Genomic DNA, 19,459 nt, shown 5'->3' on the forward strand with positions numbered 1-19,459 from the left:
GTTGCCTACCTTTAATCGACGGAGGAGAGGAAAGAGAATTTATTCCCTTTCCATGCATCCTTTCATCCGGAAAGTCCACTTTCACTTCCCATCCTTTCCTTATAAGAAAAAAGGTGGGAAGGGAAAGAGGACTAAATTAGGCCTCCGGGACGCACACTCACCAGACGAAACGCGGAATTGCTTCCACTTCACGCCTGTCTTTTGTGTGGTCGTGGTATTTCACCGGTCGAGCCGGGCCAATTCGTGCGAAGATGTTAAAGCGGGCTCTACCACTGTTATTTTTAAATACCTAAATAACAAAAGATAACTAGATAAAATATAATATGATACATTATAATATTAAACGTTTTTAAAATGTAATTTACGATTCCTAAAGGATTAATCTCATTTACGGTTATCCAATAACCGATCTGAATTTATCTAGCTAATGTTTGACGCGTGTCTTGAACTGTAAAGAGGGTCGCCGTCCAACTTAACTTGAGCTCCAACTTTATTGCTGATATTCACACATTATCTTCGACTCACCCCCGCTCTCCGCACTCTTCCCCCTACAGACTTCATCGCGATAAGGTCGTTAACCTTTTTACTTTCCGTTCCAAATGATTTTATTTATCGTAACCATAGTAACGTTAGTTTTAACGCCATTTAAGAATTTCTTAATTTTCAGTCGCGAAACACTTGTACTGAAACATACCTGAATTTTTTATCGCGAAAACTTAAAATAATATGTAACTTAAAATAATGTTTTTAAACAGGTATTTTGGCAGTGAAGACTCATGATTATTAAAAATATGTTGTTCTAAGAACACATATCATATATTTATTAGTATTAAATGTATAAACAAGTATAACACTCAACAAAATTAGTATTATAAATATCGAAGTTATTTCAAAACACTGCGTTACTTTTCACTGGGCAATATATTCCTGTAACAACGTACTTAACTGTGGAAAAAGCTATTACTTGCAAAAAAAGCTGTACTCATAATGCAATGAATTTTACGAGCGAAACTGAAATTCATTGCACAAACCTCCATTGTTCAGTCGTAAACAATTGCCGGATGAAATTTCAAAAATTTTGGCATCTTGTTTATATTCGACAGTAGCGCCATCTGTACGAAAATAATGCTTGTATCAATTTTCCAGCTTAAAATAATTTTTTATCAAAAATGAAATTGAAATTTACAGTTAAAGGGAAAATAGACACTTTTTGTGCTGTTTATAAAATCAGACTTTATAAAAAATTATCCTTTGTCCTTTTTTTACAACGTGATAAAAATGTGTTTTCCTGACATTTAGAAGATAGAACAAAGATATTTTATCTTATATTTTAAAACCTATAATTTTATAAAATCATTGACACTGTTTAATTTCGTAGGTAGCAAAGACAACTATAAAATTCTCACTTATTAGAATCAATGCTAACTTAAGTAATAACTTGCTTTAAGTTAGTTCCCGTTGCGTTGAGGGAACTTCGGTGAGGGTACGAAAGAGAGTAATTTAGGTGCAAGTCGGTCACGCTAAACCTTTATACAAGACGCCAACTTTACCGGAATTGACGTAAAGTTTCTCCTTTCAATACGACCTTTAAGAACATTTTCTTAGAATAAAAAAGCAAAGATGCTTCAATCGCCTTTAGAAATTTAGTTTTAATCTCATAATGTATTTCATCATATTAAAATAACTACAATTGAGAACTGGATCTTAATTCAATTGTTTAATCTTTTGGGAGATCGGTTACCAGTCACGTACGATTATCTGGTGACGTCACTAGAGTCCGATGCGTCTAGGATCACGTCACATAGTGTGACGTCACGCGAGCGCATGTACAGCCAGTACCCACTCACCCTGAAGAAGTGTCACCGATGACCCCAGAACTAGTCGATGCCGCCATCAGATAATCATACTAGAGTATTAGCTGTAGTTATTTAGTTAATATTGGAACTTAATTTTAAACTTTAACTTTACCAAAATACTTAAAAAAATATCTTAGTGAAATTTTATTAATTTAACATTCCGTAATTAATATGGTTTCTTATTAAACTTAATTATAATTAAATCTTCGTAGTTATAGTTACAAAGTTTCAAGTTTGATATCTGAAACTTTGTCTTACTTAACCCAGCTTAAAGATTTAACTGCCTAAGAAAATTTATATAAAGTTGTCGTATGTTTACTTTAAACTTTGGGGGCAAGACGTTTATACGTATACACTGAAACGGTTAAATTTATGATAAATATGTGCGTTTTGATTTGGAAAACATTTGGGAATAATTTCTCTTGTGTTCTCTCATAGTTTTTTTATATCATTAGGAGGCAAACGAGCGAGCGGCAACCTGAAATCGCTGAAATAGCGATGTGACCGTTACCCATAGACATACGCAATTGTATATGCGTTGCCTATCTTGAATCGATGGAGGAGAGGATGCACAGAAAGAAAATATTTTCCCTTTCTATGTATCCTCTCATCCGGAAAGTCCACTTCCATTTTCCATCGTTTCCTGACAAGTAAAAGGGTGGGAAGAGAAAGAGGACTAAATTAGGCCTCCGGGACGCACATTTATCAGACGAAACCCGGAATTGCTTCCACTTCACGCCTGTCTTCTGTGTGGTCGTGGTATTTCACCGGGCGTGCCGGGCCAATTCGTGCGAAGACGTTAAAGCGGGCTCTACCACTGTTAAAGTCTCTCATAGTAGTAATACATCACTGTCAGATAACTTTAATGCCTCATACATATGTTATATCAATGTATCATAATAGTTTCAGCTATAGAACATTATTAAAGTCCAAACACGGAGTAACATACAACACTATATTGCATCTAAACTCATGGACTGACGTTCTAATATCTTTGAACAGTATGATGTGTGTTTAAGAGCAATTTAATGATTTGTAAATGGCGTCACCAATACATAGAGCTGGCACATATTGACGCCATGACAAATTTAAGAAAAATGTTTCGAATAGAATAGTCTTTTGTTTTTTCATTCTAACTTCTAGTGTCTCTTATTGCAATGTTTTAAATATTGTGTTATCAAGAGAGTTTTATTCAATGTTTCGAAGAGTGTTTTGTTTTTTTTTGTTATAGTTGTAATGATAAATTCATAACATATAATTTATGTGAGGTGTGTTGAGTTTTGAACATTGTGTCCTTGTGCAGTCGTCTCGGGTGAGCAACGCGAGCGGTGACGCGTGTGAGCGCCGTGACCCCTGCCAGCACGGCGGGGTCTGCATCAGCACTGACAACGGCCCCATCTGTGAATGCAGGGATGAGGATTATGAGGGCGCCTTCTGTGAGAGAGGTATGTGGTTAGTGCAATTAAAGGAACTTTAGATATCTTAACTTTATTTTTAATCTTACTAATATTGTAATTGCGAATATTTGTAGGATGGATAGATGGATGTTTGTTAGAACGTATCTCCATAACGGTTGTATGGATGATGCAAAAATTTAGCATAGACGTAGAACATAGCTTTGAAGAACATAAGGTAATAATCGAGTTTTTTTTTAATTTCGCGCAGACGGAGTTGCGGGCGGCAGCTAGTATAGACATGATGCAACAAAAAAGAGAGTTAACTGTTGTTAAAATTTTATATTTTGTTACTTTATAATGCACAATATTTGAGAATATTTTGTAATTAAATTGTTTTTTTTTTATTTAGTTCGATTAGTTATAGCTTCAGTTCTATGTGTTAATTTTGTAACATTCTTAATCGTTAGTAAACTGGTAAAGGCAATTAGGTAGCAGCGGTATTCGTAGGCTGTGTTGTCGCGTGAGAGCGCGCAGTAACTCAGCCGCGGCCATTACTGAGCGCTTGCGTCTCACTTGAAAGCCTTCAGCCGATGCTGGGACTTTGTTAAGCGATATACTTAACTTGATGTTATACTTAACTTTAGGTTCTCTCAAAACAAAAACAAATTTTTCTTGACATTTTCTTTAATATACGGATAGGTCAACCTTAATAAATAAATAAAGGCTTATGAGGAATAGGTTATTAATAGTTTGTGCTAAAATATTTGGACGTTATTGAAATTTTCTTTAAAAAAATCCACCAGTCTCCATCATTCCAACTTATCTAGAAGCTTGAACTATCATCGCAATAGTTGTAACGCGTGATTCTTACCCACGACCATATTACTGTTGGTTCCTTTAACCATTATGTTATCAGTGCTTTGAATATACTACGTTACAGAATGAAACAAAAGTTTGATTTTAATTAAATATTTTAAGGCAATTATCATAATTTAATAACGATCATTTAATGTTTATGTCCGCTGTTTCATGGCAGCAATTAACATAAAATTGTTACGGCTTTTAGACCGTTTCGTTTTCATGACGAAATCAAAACCGACGATATTTATCGTAAATTATCTTAATTATTTAATCAGAATTATTAATTTATTTTATGACAAAACAGTTTAATGCTCCTTAACTACGCGTATAATATATTTAGGACACTAAAATTGACTTTCTTTTTCCGAAACTATTTCTAATATTGTGATTTACCGTGAGTTTTTGAGACACAATTTTTTGTATGAATTGTATCATCGTAATAATATGGTTTAATATAATATTATTAATTAACATCAAACCACTTACAGAACTAACAGCGGTATATTAACTTCTGAATTAAATTAAGTAAACTCTGTTATACTTATTAACAAAATATCAATTTTGTCCGGCTGAGTGTAATATAGACGCGTAGTTAACGAACAACAGTCGCAGACCGGAGTCGAGTTAATAGTCTTGAAGTGTTATTGCGTTATAAAAGATCCCTGCAATACTACTGAGACACGATCTCTGATATAATTATCTGGTAATCTTTATATTAGTAGAAAGATTTTAAAACAGCAGAAGTAGACTTATACAATTTACAATTTTTTTATTTAGTTTTTCAATGTCATGTTTAAAAATTTTAATTGTTTTTTCTTTCGGCACTAAATGTAAAATCCAATTATTGATAAGGAGAATGGAGTGGAGTGGCTCTTGAAATAAAGGGCTTAACCCTAGTTCACGAACCAAGGCTCCCACATATGTAGTTGTGTAAATATGTGTTACAAATAAAGCATTTATTTAGTTAATAGACAGAGAAGAAGACAGAAAAAGATCTGCTTTAACATTTTTATAAATATTTTAATAATGCTATTATTAAAATTCACACTAAAGACCCGCAAGCTACAATATAATCAAAATACTGTGGTTTATCCTTATTCAAATTCTTTAGAAAAATATTCATGTTTTTTTCCCAAAAGGCAAACAATTTTTTACCTACGCTCAATTAGATCGTAACGTGCCCTAAAAACAAATCGTCCTTTGCCACTTATATTTGTTTTTAGGTCTACTGATTTTAAAAACAAAAACAAACAAACTCAACTCACACCTGTAGCACAGAGGTGTAGACAGAGACTACAGAACTCCATTTGGCGTGGCTAAACGAACCTCCGCAATCCTCTTTACAAAATACTAAATAAACAATACTAAAAAAATAAACACAATATGTCAAAGTGTTATTTTCGATATTATAAACGAGTTTTATTTAGTTATAGTTTTTCTTTTGTAACACCTTTCAGTCAATATGTTGTGAAGCATTTAATCATCGACTAAAAGGTCAAGGTTTCTATATTAATATGTAGCTCGGAACGAGTGCGGTTGTAATTTGTTGCGCTGTTACCGACCTTCCACACAACAAAGCTCATTTATATTCATATAGACGTGACAACAAAACCTAAATTATATGCTAAATCCAAATCCCTGGATTCTAAACTACACTAGAAATATGTTCATCGATATCATAATACGAATAGTCTTCAAAGGCAACAAATCAGCTTCTTCTTGATTTCGCTAAAATAGCGAAGTAACTGCTACCTAAAGACATACATAATAAGTGATAAGTTTTTAGTTGTGTAGCCTATCTTTCTTGAACAGATTTTCCTATACGCTCCTTGCTAAATCTACTATCATTATTAGTATATGGTGGAAAGAGAAACAAATTTGGCTTTTGAAACTCACAGTTACTTTATTAGTTAGTTAATGTATTCGTTGTAAGTACTATGCAATTTATGTGTATTGTTAGTATAAGGCAAAGTTATAGACTAATTATTGCCGAAATGTTTGATGTAATCTTATAACAAACTTCGGACGTGATAGGCTCATATTTATACAATAGTGTTTGCTTGATTTATGATGAATGGACGTTGTTACATTTGTTATGAATTGGATACAACTGAAGTAGGTCAACAGCGTTATTTTCTAGTCAAAAATGAATGACAATGGAAAGTATGTTTCATTTATAGCCCAATTTTATGAAGCTTACTATAAGAAAGAATATAGAGTTCCTTATTATAATGTTTCAATTCAGCCATAAAATTAAAAAAGGAAATACGTTTTTGTCGTTGAAATTTCCTTGTAAGCTGCAAATGTTATTAATTCAACCCACACAGAAGTCTTAATGGCATGTTAGTTTAGGAGCAGGCACAAATTATACTCGTCTATACCGCTCTATATTTGTTTAACCCTCGCCGTGCCGCGGTCGTTGCGGCCATGACCTCTGTTTACGAAGTTAAAAAACTCTTAGCTGCCTTATAATTGAATAAGAATGTTTCTATTATGAAAAACTTACATAGGTACAAATTATTTTTATTAATTGCTTATATCAATCGCTTTATAAAAGTTTCTTGCGTAGTACGAATATAATCCGCAAGATTATGCAAAAATCTAAGTTATTAAGCCACTTTAATATGACATTAGGTAATCAAATATCATTGGAAACGGATACTTAAAGCAATAATGTGACTTTATTGTCTCTTTGCTTTAATATTAGCATGTAGATGGTATTTCAGTACGACAGAAAGAACGCAATGTCTATCGTTGCGTGAATCTCGTACAAGGAGATTGTTATTATGACTTACGACAGTGTAAACCCGCCTTAAGTCTGTAAGGAGGTTAAGGTTTTATATTCATTTATCAATTTATAGTCACATAAACGTTTCATTGAGTTATAAATTACTTTATTTGATTTTCAAAAATAAAAGCAAAATAGTGAGTCCAGTTATTTATCTCATGAAATTGCCGAGTAATTCTAAAAAGTCAATTAATTTTGTATGAGTCGTCACAAAAGTCGATTGAGGATTAAAATAATTTAATTGCTGTCAGTCGTATTTTAAAAGCCAGAGTTATTAAATTGTCGTTCGTTGCATGGAACAATGGAAATATAAATGCTATCGTCCATTTACTTTTGCGGCTGATTAAATATTGATTTATTGAAGGCATTCTTGAACATACGATGCAGTAGTCATATTATAAATATATTTATGTTTAAAGTAATGAATAAGCAATAGATAGAAAATCGCCAATTGCCTTATGGTTAAAGGTACACATTTCCGCTGACGTGGTCGAAAGTTCGATTCCCAATATTCGACTATTGTCGTAAACCATATCCTAGCACAAGCCTAGAGCTTAGTTGGATTGGTTAAGACAATGTAATGGTAAAAAAAAATAGATTAGTCAACATTTTTTTATAATATAATATAATTTTATTGGTTTTCAAATAACAAATATAGTTTTTTTAACGTTTTAACAGAGTATAAATGAGAAATTTAGTTTGGAAACTTGTTAGTTGAAAAAATTCAAAGCAAGCTTTTGAATGACTTGGCATTTGGAAATATTAAATGTAATGAAAGTGTTTCTTTGCGTCAAAGTTTTGAGTTTTGCTCCTCAATATCCTCCTCATTACGAACTTTGAAGTATGACTACAAACTCGTAATTTATTTCTAGAAGCATTCATGAAGTCACATGTCATTAAACTTTGGATAACTTAAATGAAATTATCGAAACGTTACAGATAAGTAAATGAGCGATTTTCAACTTATTTTTTTCTGGCATAGACTAAAAGAGCTTTTGATACATGAATAATTTCTTTTTATCTACACTTCATTAATTTAAATCTTGTTACTTAAAATTTTATTCCACTTATATTTGTAACGAATTCAACCAAAAAGTAGAAAAGTTTGCATTAAAAAAGAAGGGAACATTGGATTGTTTGGATTCAATTACAGAAACCAACAATATTGCAAGAAAGCCGAGCACCGATGTGCAATGAAATTACAAAGACGACTCCTCTATGTCTGATTTAAAAGGAACCGAGAGTGGATTTTCGTTCATTGATTTACTGAGTAAAAAAGAAAAGAAATACATATACAATAGAAACAGTATACATACCTATCGTTTTAGGCAAATAGAATGATATTTAATAGTTATTTATCTTTATATTTCTTGTTAATATATTCTAACAATATAAGAAAAAGTATCCTCAATAAAACAAGTTAAATACATAAATGAAAAACACAATCCGGTTAAAAATATTTTGCGGTGCACGTACACTCGACCAGCGGATGCCGCGGTTTTTCATCACAATTTACAAAAGGCGTAATCAAGGAAATTGCAAAATATGCAAATGTCGACGGTAGATGGCGCTGCGGAGTTTCAGCGCAGATTCAATTGCAAATTCCCGTAGTCGTAGCCTTGACACAACGATTTGCAGATAGCATTGTATTTTTCCATTACTTTGTGTCAACACTGTCTTGGTTATTACAATGATGTTGATCAATAAATTAAATGATCTTTGTAAAATATGGAACCTCCATCTTTTTGTTATACAGACTTTCAGTAAAATTATTCCGGTTACGAAAAGCTAAATTTAATCTTTCAATCGTTATATACTTTCTCAATGTATACTAAACTTTTTTTCATTGTGAAATTATTTGTGATTATTTAAAAAATAACCTACAGCCGTTCGCCAGTAACATTACCTATCAAGCTAATTGCAAAGAATGCAAATGTGTCCCGAGCGATGTGGTCATTTCGCCGACATGTCTACTCGCAAATCAAGACGATTTCTTAATTGAAATTGAAGCAATTGAATATTTAATAAAATCCTATGATATAGAGCATCATTATAAGTCTAGGAAACAATGAAATAAAATCTGATAACAAATAAAACAATATATTTATAGAAGAGACTTGATTTTAAACATATTAATATGTTTAAAGACAAGTCTTTCGACAATGGAATGTCATCATTACTTTAAAACATAACTGTAATTGATTAAAATTTTAGAAAAAGGACATTTTTTGCATGTCATTCGGACAAATAAACCGCATCATTCGATTATAGCTTCGTTGAAAATAATTATTTTATATTAAGATTGAATCTGTGTGTACATAAATCTTAGCTGCATAAGTTATTAGAGTTGCGAGCAATTACTAGTGTTATCTGGCTCGAGGCGGTTTAGTCTGCACACACACACACAACCCATACACACATACACTCACACACACAACTTTGTAGAATGATTAATAACGCAATTCGGTGCGCCGCGTACCTTAATCGAGAAACTTTGCACTCCCCTTCAAATTGCTTAGCGTATGTTATTCATTTTTTTTAATATACCAGCCTAGTATGTAATATCACGCAATTTTTCTTAATTCTTATTGCTCTTTATTAAAGAGATGAAAAAGTCCATTTAATAATCTATAAATGTAAATAAAATTGGATTGTCTGTATAAAATATCGAAAAAAAATAGAATATTTCGTACTGATGATGTATTTTTGTCTGTCTGTTTGTCGTCTTAATTTCTGGACTTGGACGGGATGGTAGTTTATGCATGTGGGTATATTATAGGCTACCTTTTTAATTCTGCGCTGACGAAGTCGCGGGCGAACGCTAGTATGTGTAAGTCGTTACTAATCCACAATGTGTTTATTATAACGATTGGAATATCAGTACGACTCAATCATCATCGTGTAGTTGTTCAAATAACAATCGAAGTATCATCATCAGCTCAGTATACGTCCCCACTGAGGAGCTCGAAGCATACTCTAAGTTAGAAATAACTAGGCCATAGTCAACTACGCTGGCCCAGTGCCTGTTGGTGGACTTCACACATATCTTTAAATTTAATCGAAGTGTATAACAGATAGCAATTACTCTCGTTTACGATACCTTTGAGGCATTAGTATGCAGATTGTTAAAGCCATTCCCGAGTTGCCCGAGCCGACCCTGACCGCCCCGCACCGGATTATAGTAATCCAAATAATACCATTTCTCTGCGTATATTGCGATGCTACACTACATTTAAGAGATTTACTGTTATGTTATATGTTTCAAATTGGGTTGTGAACTGTACAAGTTATTTGAAAAGCGGTATCGTAATTTTTGTTAATACAAGAGGTATATTTTTTAGACTTGTTGCTTTATATAATTTTAACATACGTTACGTAAAAAATATGAAGTTATACAGGGTGATTGCATCATTCTTCTTCTTCTTCTTCTTTCTCAGCCGTAAGTCGCCCACTGCTGGGCATAGGCCTCCCCCAAAGATCGCCACGATGACCGGATGCATCATTAAATCATTTAATTTGTGTAATTAGTAGCTGTCATGTGCGCGGAATTAAACGAAAAACCTTTGTAAGTAGCCTATTAGTTCTTCCAGACTATATTCTTCATTTATTTCTTCTAACAAACATCCATTCATCTATCTTTACATTTTTTACATTATATATTTTATAATTTAAGTAACTGACGCTCTCTAGATTCTACAATAAGGGACTGTTTAAGTAATAATTAAATAAATCTTAGGGTGGCAGTGAAAGATTTTCCTTATCGCAAAAGAAGCCTTATAAGAAGCTCTTTGTTTTCCACGAGGCTGAATATGTATAAAAATTTGTCTGTGTATATTCGCTAAATTAAGCCGAGATCCCGGTGTACGGATGTGCGATAAAAGTTATCAGTTTAGTGGCGTTAAGTGCGCAATTCTTACTTGTTTTCGTGCGGTAATGCGACAATTTAGTTCTCTTTATGACCGCCAGAGACCGTAATATGTGGGACTAAGCCGCAACACGTATGAGACAAAACGCTATTCTACTAGTTTTAATAAAAAGGTAATCATAAAACTACGACTTTGTAGATTAAGTTAATGCTTCGCTATTTCTTTAAAAACAATATACGGGAATAAAAAACAATCTCCGAACATCGATTTGCCGTGGGTTTCTGAGACCAAATTTTCCGTTTGAAATATTATCTCTGTTTAGTCAAACATAATGACTGGGATGACGATATGTTTTAAACAGAGATTTTGGTCTCGGAAACCAGTGGTTAGTCGTTTAACAATATTTTAATATTGTCGTACATTTCAATTTGATAGAATTATTGTGTAGCCAAAGTAATTGTCGTTTATAACACGTAGCAGATTTGCGCGACATTTTATAATACAATCGAGTTAGTGCGCGGAATGCGAATGGAATGTAAAGAGCCAACTTGACACAGTTGACTTTACTACTTGCTTGTGCAAACTTGGACGATGGAAAATTTAATTCCCTAGAGTTTTGATAAATATTATTCAATGGTTTTATTATTTTATTCAACTAAAGGCAACAAGTCATGTTTTTAAAAGTGTGAGGCGAATGGCAAGATATTGCAAATGTTTTTTTTCCTTGAATAATTATTCTAAACAAGAACAACATTAAAGATCACCTGCTACAGAAAAGTTTTTATACTCCTAGTTAATATTACTTCCGCATAATATTTCTGACAGATAAACAAAGTTTAACGATTCTTACTTTCTATAGATCAAGTTTTAAATGCGTTTAATTAACAATTTTACTTATCAACAACTAGATGGACGTATATTTTTATTTTCCTATTTAAATGTATGAAAAGCAAAAAATATAAAATGCATTTGACATTGTAAAGTCGTAGTTTACAAATCGGAAAGAACAGATAACATTATAGCAAACAATAGCACAAGACAGAAATCACAGAGTTTGATAGAATTTAAGAATCGTTTAGAGCAACATTAACTCACTGAGTGAACACAATCTGAACATGAGCTTTGGTCTATTTCCGGTGCACTGAAGCGGCACAATGGCAGGTAATTCAGCACATATCCACTGAGAACTCGAGACGGAACTATCCAGTGAGCTCGATTACATACAGGAAACTAACGTCTGGCTGACGGACCTTTGAACTAAAAGGTCTATGTCCTACCTACTGTCTACTTGTATACAGTACACTTGTTTAAGGGATAAAATTGTTTCATCTTTCATATAAGAGTCTCGTGACATAGTTATCGTATCGTATCTTTAATACGTCTATGAAAATAACTATACCTTTACTACATGTTGATTTTATATTCAAAAACAACATCGTTTACTAAAGAACTTCTGTATTAACTTAAAAATGGAGACTATTTTTTTATCTAATTATCTTCATGACGTCATTTGACACACAATTTTTGCAATAAAATTTCTTCAAGACATAAATCAGATGGAAACTTGGTAACTTTTTATCGAGTTTCGGATTACAATTTCTCAATCTTAGACCGCTCGGGATTAGCTTTATTTTAAAAATTTCATACAACTTTTTTTTATAACAATGTATCATTTAAAACTTTAGCTTTCTTTCACCATCGTTATATAATAAATTCTGTATATGTCCCTGAATTTTTTACATAAGAAGTAAGTATACCAACTAGGTATATATCGGAAAGTCTAGGTGGGGATTAGATTTGCGCGGGCGAGTGCGACACGGAAAGAATATGAAATGAAGGCAGCGGTAATATTCACAGCTATTCGTAACGCGTTTCTATTGAATTCACTATTTTAAAGAAGGGAGTAGAATTTTAATGTGACAAGGAAAAATCTAAGAAACAAATAATGAGGTAAACCAGAGTGAATTTAAACAAGCAACACTAATCGTAAAATATTATTTCCAAGTGTAGGACTGCAAAAAGATATAATGCTGTAATGGGCTGAAATTAATTAGAAATTGTTTTTGTAAGTGTTCAGCCTGTGGGAACGCATTATCTTATATATAAAATTCTTGTGTCATATTGTTAGTTACCATACTCCTCCAAAACGGCTTGGACGATTTTTTTATGCATATTCAGTATGAGAATCCGCTACTATCTATTTTTAATCCCTCGCGGACGAAGTCGCAGGCGATAACTAGTAATTATCTAAAAGTATATATAGGAAGGTGAAAGGATAATTGAATATAAAATAAACTGCTTGAATTCTGTAGAGGCTTCGTAGACGAATCCCTACGTCGTAACCTCGCATACTCAATAAACCCCAGTCAACAAGGATGCTAGTTTCCGGGACTACACGATGTGTCTATTTCCTTCAATCACAGAATGAGCTTTTACTGAAAAAATCATTTAGAAATTTGCTGCTGTTTATGTAAATGACACTTATGTTGGATGTTTAACATTTTTTAAATGTTGAGAGAAGTAAATTAACAAATTAAAAACCTTATATGACATGGTTTTTTTTATATCATAAGGTGGCAAACGAGCGAGCGGCCACCTGAAATCGCTGAAATAGCGAAGCGACCGTTGCACATAGACATACGCAATTGCATATACGTTGCCTATCTTGAATCGACGGAGGAGAGGATGCACAGAAAGAAAATATTTTCCCTTTCCATGCATCTTCTCATCCGGAAAGTCCACTTCCACTTCCCATCCTTTCCTTATAAGAAAAAGTGTGGGAAGGGAAATTGGACTAAAGAAGGTCTCCGGGACGCACACTCATCAGACGAAACGCGGAATAGCTTCCACTTCACGCCTGTCTTCTGTGTGGTCGTGGTATTTCACCGGGCGAGCCATGCCAATTCGTGCGAAGGTGTTAAAGCGGGCTCTACCACTGTTAAAACTGGTCATCTTTGTAATCTTTGGTACAACCGGGTGTCTATTGTATAAATTAAATCTAAAGCAGGTGTTTAAATTCTTCAAACGGATATAATTCTATTAAATTATTAAGATAAAACGTTCGAAGTTTGAAGAAGCTTATAATGACTTCTTGTTAAAGTTTTAACTTTAATATTATAAAGCAGGTTAAGTAGCGGTGCATCTAAGTGGTAAAGTTAGGTCATACTTTGACAGGAAATGATTAATGAGTACTTTTAATGTATAATTAAAAGTTTACGTGAAGTTTTTTTCAAATATAGTACATTAATGACAAATATAAATACAAGTAAAATATATAATGATGTCTGTGTAAAATATTTACTATTAAATTTAATATATAAACGGTTATGTATCGAAATTAACTAACTAATATAGTCCTGGGGGATGAGAAACTTACACATAATAATTTTACAAATAACTAGATTTCAGTTATATTTCTCAACGTTCATGAATGTAATTGAGCTCTCACAGATACGCAAATCCCTCGCATTAATTACCACAGCAATAAACTAGAAGCGATCGAAATTACAATTGAAGCAATAAGTCCGCATTACGATACCTCTGAGACATTTAGCATGCGGCCCGCGGCTGAGGGGTCGATTGCGTCCCACGCGGGCCACGGCTGAGGGGTCGATTTCGTCCCACGCGGGCCGCGACTGAGGGGTCGATTGCGCCCCCTAACGTGTGATTGAACAACCACAGGATCCTTTAATAATTTATCTACACACGGCTAAAGGGTAGCTTTAAATTGTAAATTTTCATTTTATCCAGTGAATAATTAATAAATAAAAATGTATATGGCGGATTTCCATGTCTTGTTTAGATTATGCCAGTACGGTGGACAGTAGCGCTGGTCTGGCATGGTCCTACTGGAGCTGCGCTGCTGCTATAATGTACTGGAATGATGTAACCGAGGCATTAATACTGTTTAAATTTCCTTATGTGCCAACACTGAAACATTTCGACATTGTCCCCCTCACGTTTACGTAAACATTTCTGTGACATGCAAAAATGGCATTGTCAAGTAGAAAGCTGACCCAATTCCCCCATTAACATTTTTGACCAAATTATGTCGCGCATTCATCAACGGTCTCAGTAATTATTTCACTTTTAAAATTTTAAAAGGCTTTACGAATGAACAGACCTTGGCCGCGGCAAGGGAGGGATTAAGTTGTGCTTTAACATAACACCTGAAAGAGGCTTTTATATCTCTTGGTAAAAATATGAATTACACATGAATATTTTTCTACGTTGTTTTATAAAGTTAAATGATTTATAAAGAAAGTACAACGTAAATATTATATCAAGAAAATATATTATATGATGCATGCATCATATGTTTAAACAATTATTTGCGTAGTTAAATTATTTTCCATGTTTTAAATCTTTTTTTACTATTTATGATTACAAATTGAATGTTTGGATGAAAATATGAGTGCATAGTTTGTTAGTATCTTTGGTACGTCTACATCGATCCAGCTGAAATTTGGCATAGATGTAGAATATAGTCTGGAAGAACACAGAGGCTTCTATTTTTTTTATTTCTGCATAAACAGAGCTGCGGGCGATAGCTTGTATTTTGATAAATGTTGTAACAATATCGTAAACAAGACAGATGTCTGAACAGGATATCTTGTAGTTTAAGTTTGAAAGTTTCATCTATTGGATCTTAAAAGTTAGCGCGCTCGAGGCAGATTGGGTTTATGTTTAATCGGCACTTGAATCTTTAGTACAGAATGAAATTAAATACATGTTTATTGTCAAATGTAACAAACAATCAAGCAGCCATCTGAAATATCAATTTTAATATTGGCGAGGGGACGAACAATATAAGGATTGTTACCTTACCTATACGTCGCTTCTATCCTAATACACTGACCTTGTTTGTTGTAACAGACAAGGCGCCGTCGGAGGCGACGTTCCGTGGCGCCGAGTTCCTCTCGTACGACCTGACGCAGACCGGGGGCGAGCCTATCGTTAGCGCGCAGGATGCCATCTCTCTGTACTTCAAGACGCGACAGCCTAATGGACTTCTCTTCTATACAGGTATACTTATAAATGTAACAAATAAACTGAGACAAAGAATAAAAGACAAGGAAGATATGATAAGGGGTTACGAGATTAACAAGTAAGTAACTTTGGTTGTCAATTTTTTTTTCTTAAGTAAGGACTGTCTTAAATAAACTTAGTTCTTCTGAATCTGATCATCAGTTTTTAGTATGTACATGTTAATATGTGATTTGAAGCCCCTTTTTAACGCATAGACTCAACCATTCACACTTAGAGAAAACTAGTAAACAAGGAGTAAATGACTTCTCTATTTTAACGATATTACGTAATTTATGTATTTCTTCACTAGGTCATGAAGCAGACTATCTGAATTTGGCCGTACGAGACGGAGGACTATCACTGACAATGGGCCTTGGCAACGGCAAGCAGGAGATGCATATCAAACCGGCGAAAACGAGATTCGACGATCATCAGTGGCACAAACTTACTGTAAGAAGACGAATACAAGAGGTAATAACTATTATTACCTATTCCATAAGTTACTCCAATTGATTATTATAGTGTAGTTCTTGATTACTGCAACTAACAACTGTCAAATATATTATAGTTGTTGAATTTAGTTTTCTGATATACCTTTACTTGGAAGTGGTGGCTTGGACAGTGGTAACACATTTCGTATTTTAAAAATCTGACATTTCCCGCAACTAACGTTGCTACATCTACTAAGGGTCGTAAGAAAAGCATTTTCTTAGTAAATAAAGCTTAAAAATTCTACAAAGTACACTATTACATAATAACTAAAGTAAGGGAACTATACCATCTACATTTCTTTCATAGTCACTGACCTGATGTGTAACTATTTTCTATGTTAAAAGCTAAGTCAAAGTCAAACCTTGACCTTTGCCTTTATTAAAAGTGTTAAGATTTTTTCGTCGCATGTTCTTTAGAAACACGAGCACTTTAAAGTCAAAGTTAAAGCTTAAAATTACAGAAAAATAGTTCCAATATAAAACTCGAGTTCACAGAATTTGGTAGATACGTTGCTATTTATAACTTTACGTTTAATGTTAGTTTAAACATATTTGCATTTTGTTGTAACAAATAGTTAAATATTATCTAATTTAGTATGAACAATAAGAGTCTAGTCTAATAAATAAATGAACAAAGCTTATATTTTGAGGTTAAATGAACAACGCGAGCGCTAACTTAGTAAGTTATTAATGCAGCCTGCGCCACTCTAGTGTACCTATACATACATTATGTACATAACTTTCTACTAGTCTGACGTATTGAATACCATCGATTATATATTTCTGTCTGTCGGATTTATTTAATTTGGTTATTTCATTTTCATGGTACTATACTAACGTATCGTTAAATCAATTGTTTATTAATACCAAATAGTTAATTTTGAAATTATTAATGTAGCAGAATTGACGAACTCTTATGTAGATTTATAAAATTACTTAATTGTATTAAAAACGCTATAGGTGACCCTTACACAGAAGATCAAGAAAAAGACTAAACTACCTAAAAGACAAACCATAATAATTTTTAAGTTTTTTAATTCTAGTTGTAAATATTAGAAATAATTTACTCTTAATAGTTTATAGTTCACATAATTATTTTTTGAAATCTAATATTAGTACAATTTAAGGAACAATTAAGCTATCTTTACATTTGTCTTTGTGTTGTTAAAAAAACTGTGATCTTTATTAATATGTAAAATTCCTATTTTCAGATTACGCCGTTTACAAGCTTTTGTCGGGTAAGTAAATATTTATTTGTAGATTTAATATAATATCTTGTTTTGTCTAATTGATTACAACACTTTTTAATCATATTCGTATCAAAATCTATATAAGTTCTATTATAACGCTACAAAAAAAACAAACACTAAATTATTAAATATAGATATTATTTCTGAGAGAAACTTGTTTCATAAGCGACGAAGAGTTCCATGAAATTTGTTTCAACAGGATATTACTCGTAAAATATATTGGAAAAATATTGTCCAAGGCTACTTTGGTAAGTCGCGCACAGATGTTAGCAAGTGGCCTTAGGCGGTAATATATCGCCTCGATACAGAATAGTCCACTTGTTTGAAACATTTATAAGTTATCGCTTAGGTTCTTGTTAGATTTCTTTGTAAGTAAGATGTTATTTTATTATGTTTTAATACTTTGTAATAAATATTTTTGGTTATTTGTTTGAAAGTATGTAAGTTTACTTATTGTTATATAATAGAAATTATGAAATAACTATTAGGTTATTGTAACAAAAAGCTTAATTAAGATCTATCTGTCGCACACACAATCGTTGTTTTAGATCTCTTAGTGAAGATTTTCGATGGCTCAGGGGTTTCAGCACTTGCCTTGCAATCTGCAGATCCTGGGTTCGAATCACGCCATGTACCAATGTGTTTTTCGATTTCCGATTTACATATGTACATTTATCCGACGTTCTTACTTGAAGGAAAACATCATGATGCACATATCTGAGAAGAAATTCAATGATATGTGTGAAGTCAACCAACCCGCACTTACCCAGCGTGGTTGACTATGGCCTAGTCACCCGTGACTTAGGGTAGGCTCCGAGCCCCTCGGTGGGGACGAATAGTGAGCTAATGATGATAGTGCAGATTTGTTCGTACTAAATCTTCAATAGTGCCAGTTTAATGTATTTTCTTGACAAATAAACTTATTTGTGTTGATTTACTAATATTTCTTATACCAATCTAACTCGGTTGTACGCTTGATGGGCGGGATTGAAACACGTTAAAAACCGCGCCAAATTTAGAAGAAAAAGTTTTAAAAAAAACAAGTTACGATTAAATTAAACTACTCAGTAAATAACACCGCGGGGTACTTCTATTTGTTAATAAATTCCTTCATGTTGTATTTTGATAAAGTTATAAGACAATCATACGTTCGAGGATAATGCTCAACGTTATTAAACCATACTCTTATAATGTTGCCAGCAAAAATGAGATTATATTCTCTTCATAAGCAATTACTGAGCTGTTGTTCCTTAAAAAAACTTATTATGTTTTATGTATATTGCGGTTGTTCAGAAACGAGATAAGGTTTCTAAAGATAATATGAATACTGGAATAAATAACGTTTTTATAGATTAAGTAGAGAAGTAATAAATGTATCACAAACTCTTAGATACATACGTTAATAGTGTAGTTCCTAACAACTACATATTTTGCACTTATAACTACAAAATTTTGTGATGTAAAACAAAGTATACGGACACGGTTGGTACATTTAAGCCTCACTCACATGGGATTCGTCATAATTGATTCGTGAAAAAACACGATTCGTTATTTCGTATGGAAGTTCACTTTGCACACAGAATCTTGAATTTTCACTTCGTCCAAATATCAGAATTAATGTTTACACTCGTTTCCTGATTCAAACTTATCTTGAATGAAGAAACTAAAAGGAATTTGGGTTTTAAAAGAGTATTCGTTATTTAAGAGGTGTTTGTCATTTTTCATAATCATGTGTTGTATTTTTAATAATATTTTTGCAGGTGTCGGCTGTGGTGGATGACGTATACTCGGAACATTCCCACGTGGCAGGCTCCTTCACAATGCTGGCCAGCTCCAGGGCTCATGTGGGAGGCTCGCTAAATGCTAGAGCTTTGCCCGGTGCTAGAGTTCATACAAACTTCATCGGCTGCTTGAAAAAAGTG

General features: G+C 33.3%; 1 protein-coding gene across 1 annotated transcript in view; it reads left to right on the top strand.

The window, feature by feature from the left end:
• LOC106120392 (neurexin-1) overlaps window positions 1-19,459 on the top strand; it is an 85,561-nt gene that overhangs the window by 55,464 nt on the left and 10,638 nt on the right. The window contains exons 5-9 of the mRNA XM_013315736.1: window positions 3,160-3,301; window positions 15,644-15,793; window positions 16,107-16,267; window positions 17,499-17,525; window positions 19,298-19,456. Coding sequence (XP_013171190.1) covers window positions 3,160-3,301; window positions 15,644-15,793; window positions 16,107-16,267; window positions 17,499-17,525; window positions 19,298-19,456 — 639 coding nt within the window. The remainder of the gene's footprint in view (window positions 1-3,159; window positions 3,302-15,643; window positions 15,794-16,106; window positions 16,268-17,498; window positions 17,526-19,297; window positions 19,457-19,459) is intronic.

Source organism: Papilio xuthus, unplaced genomic scaffold (genome assembly GCF_000836235.2).
Source record: "Papilio xuthus unplaced genomic scaffold, Pxut_1.1 DF826961.1, whole genome shotgun sequence".
Taxonomy (NCBI): Eukaryota; Metazoa; Arthropoda; class Insecta; order Lepidoptera; family Papilionidae; genus Papilio; species Papilio xuthus.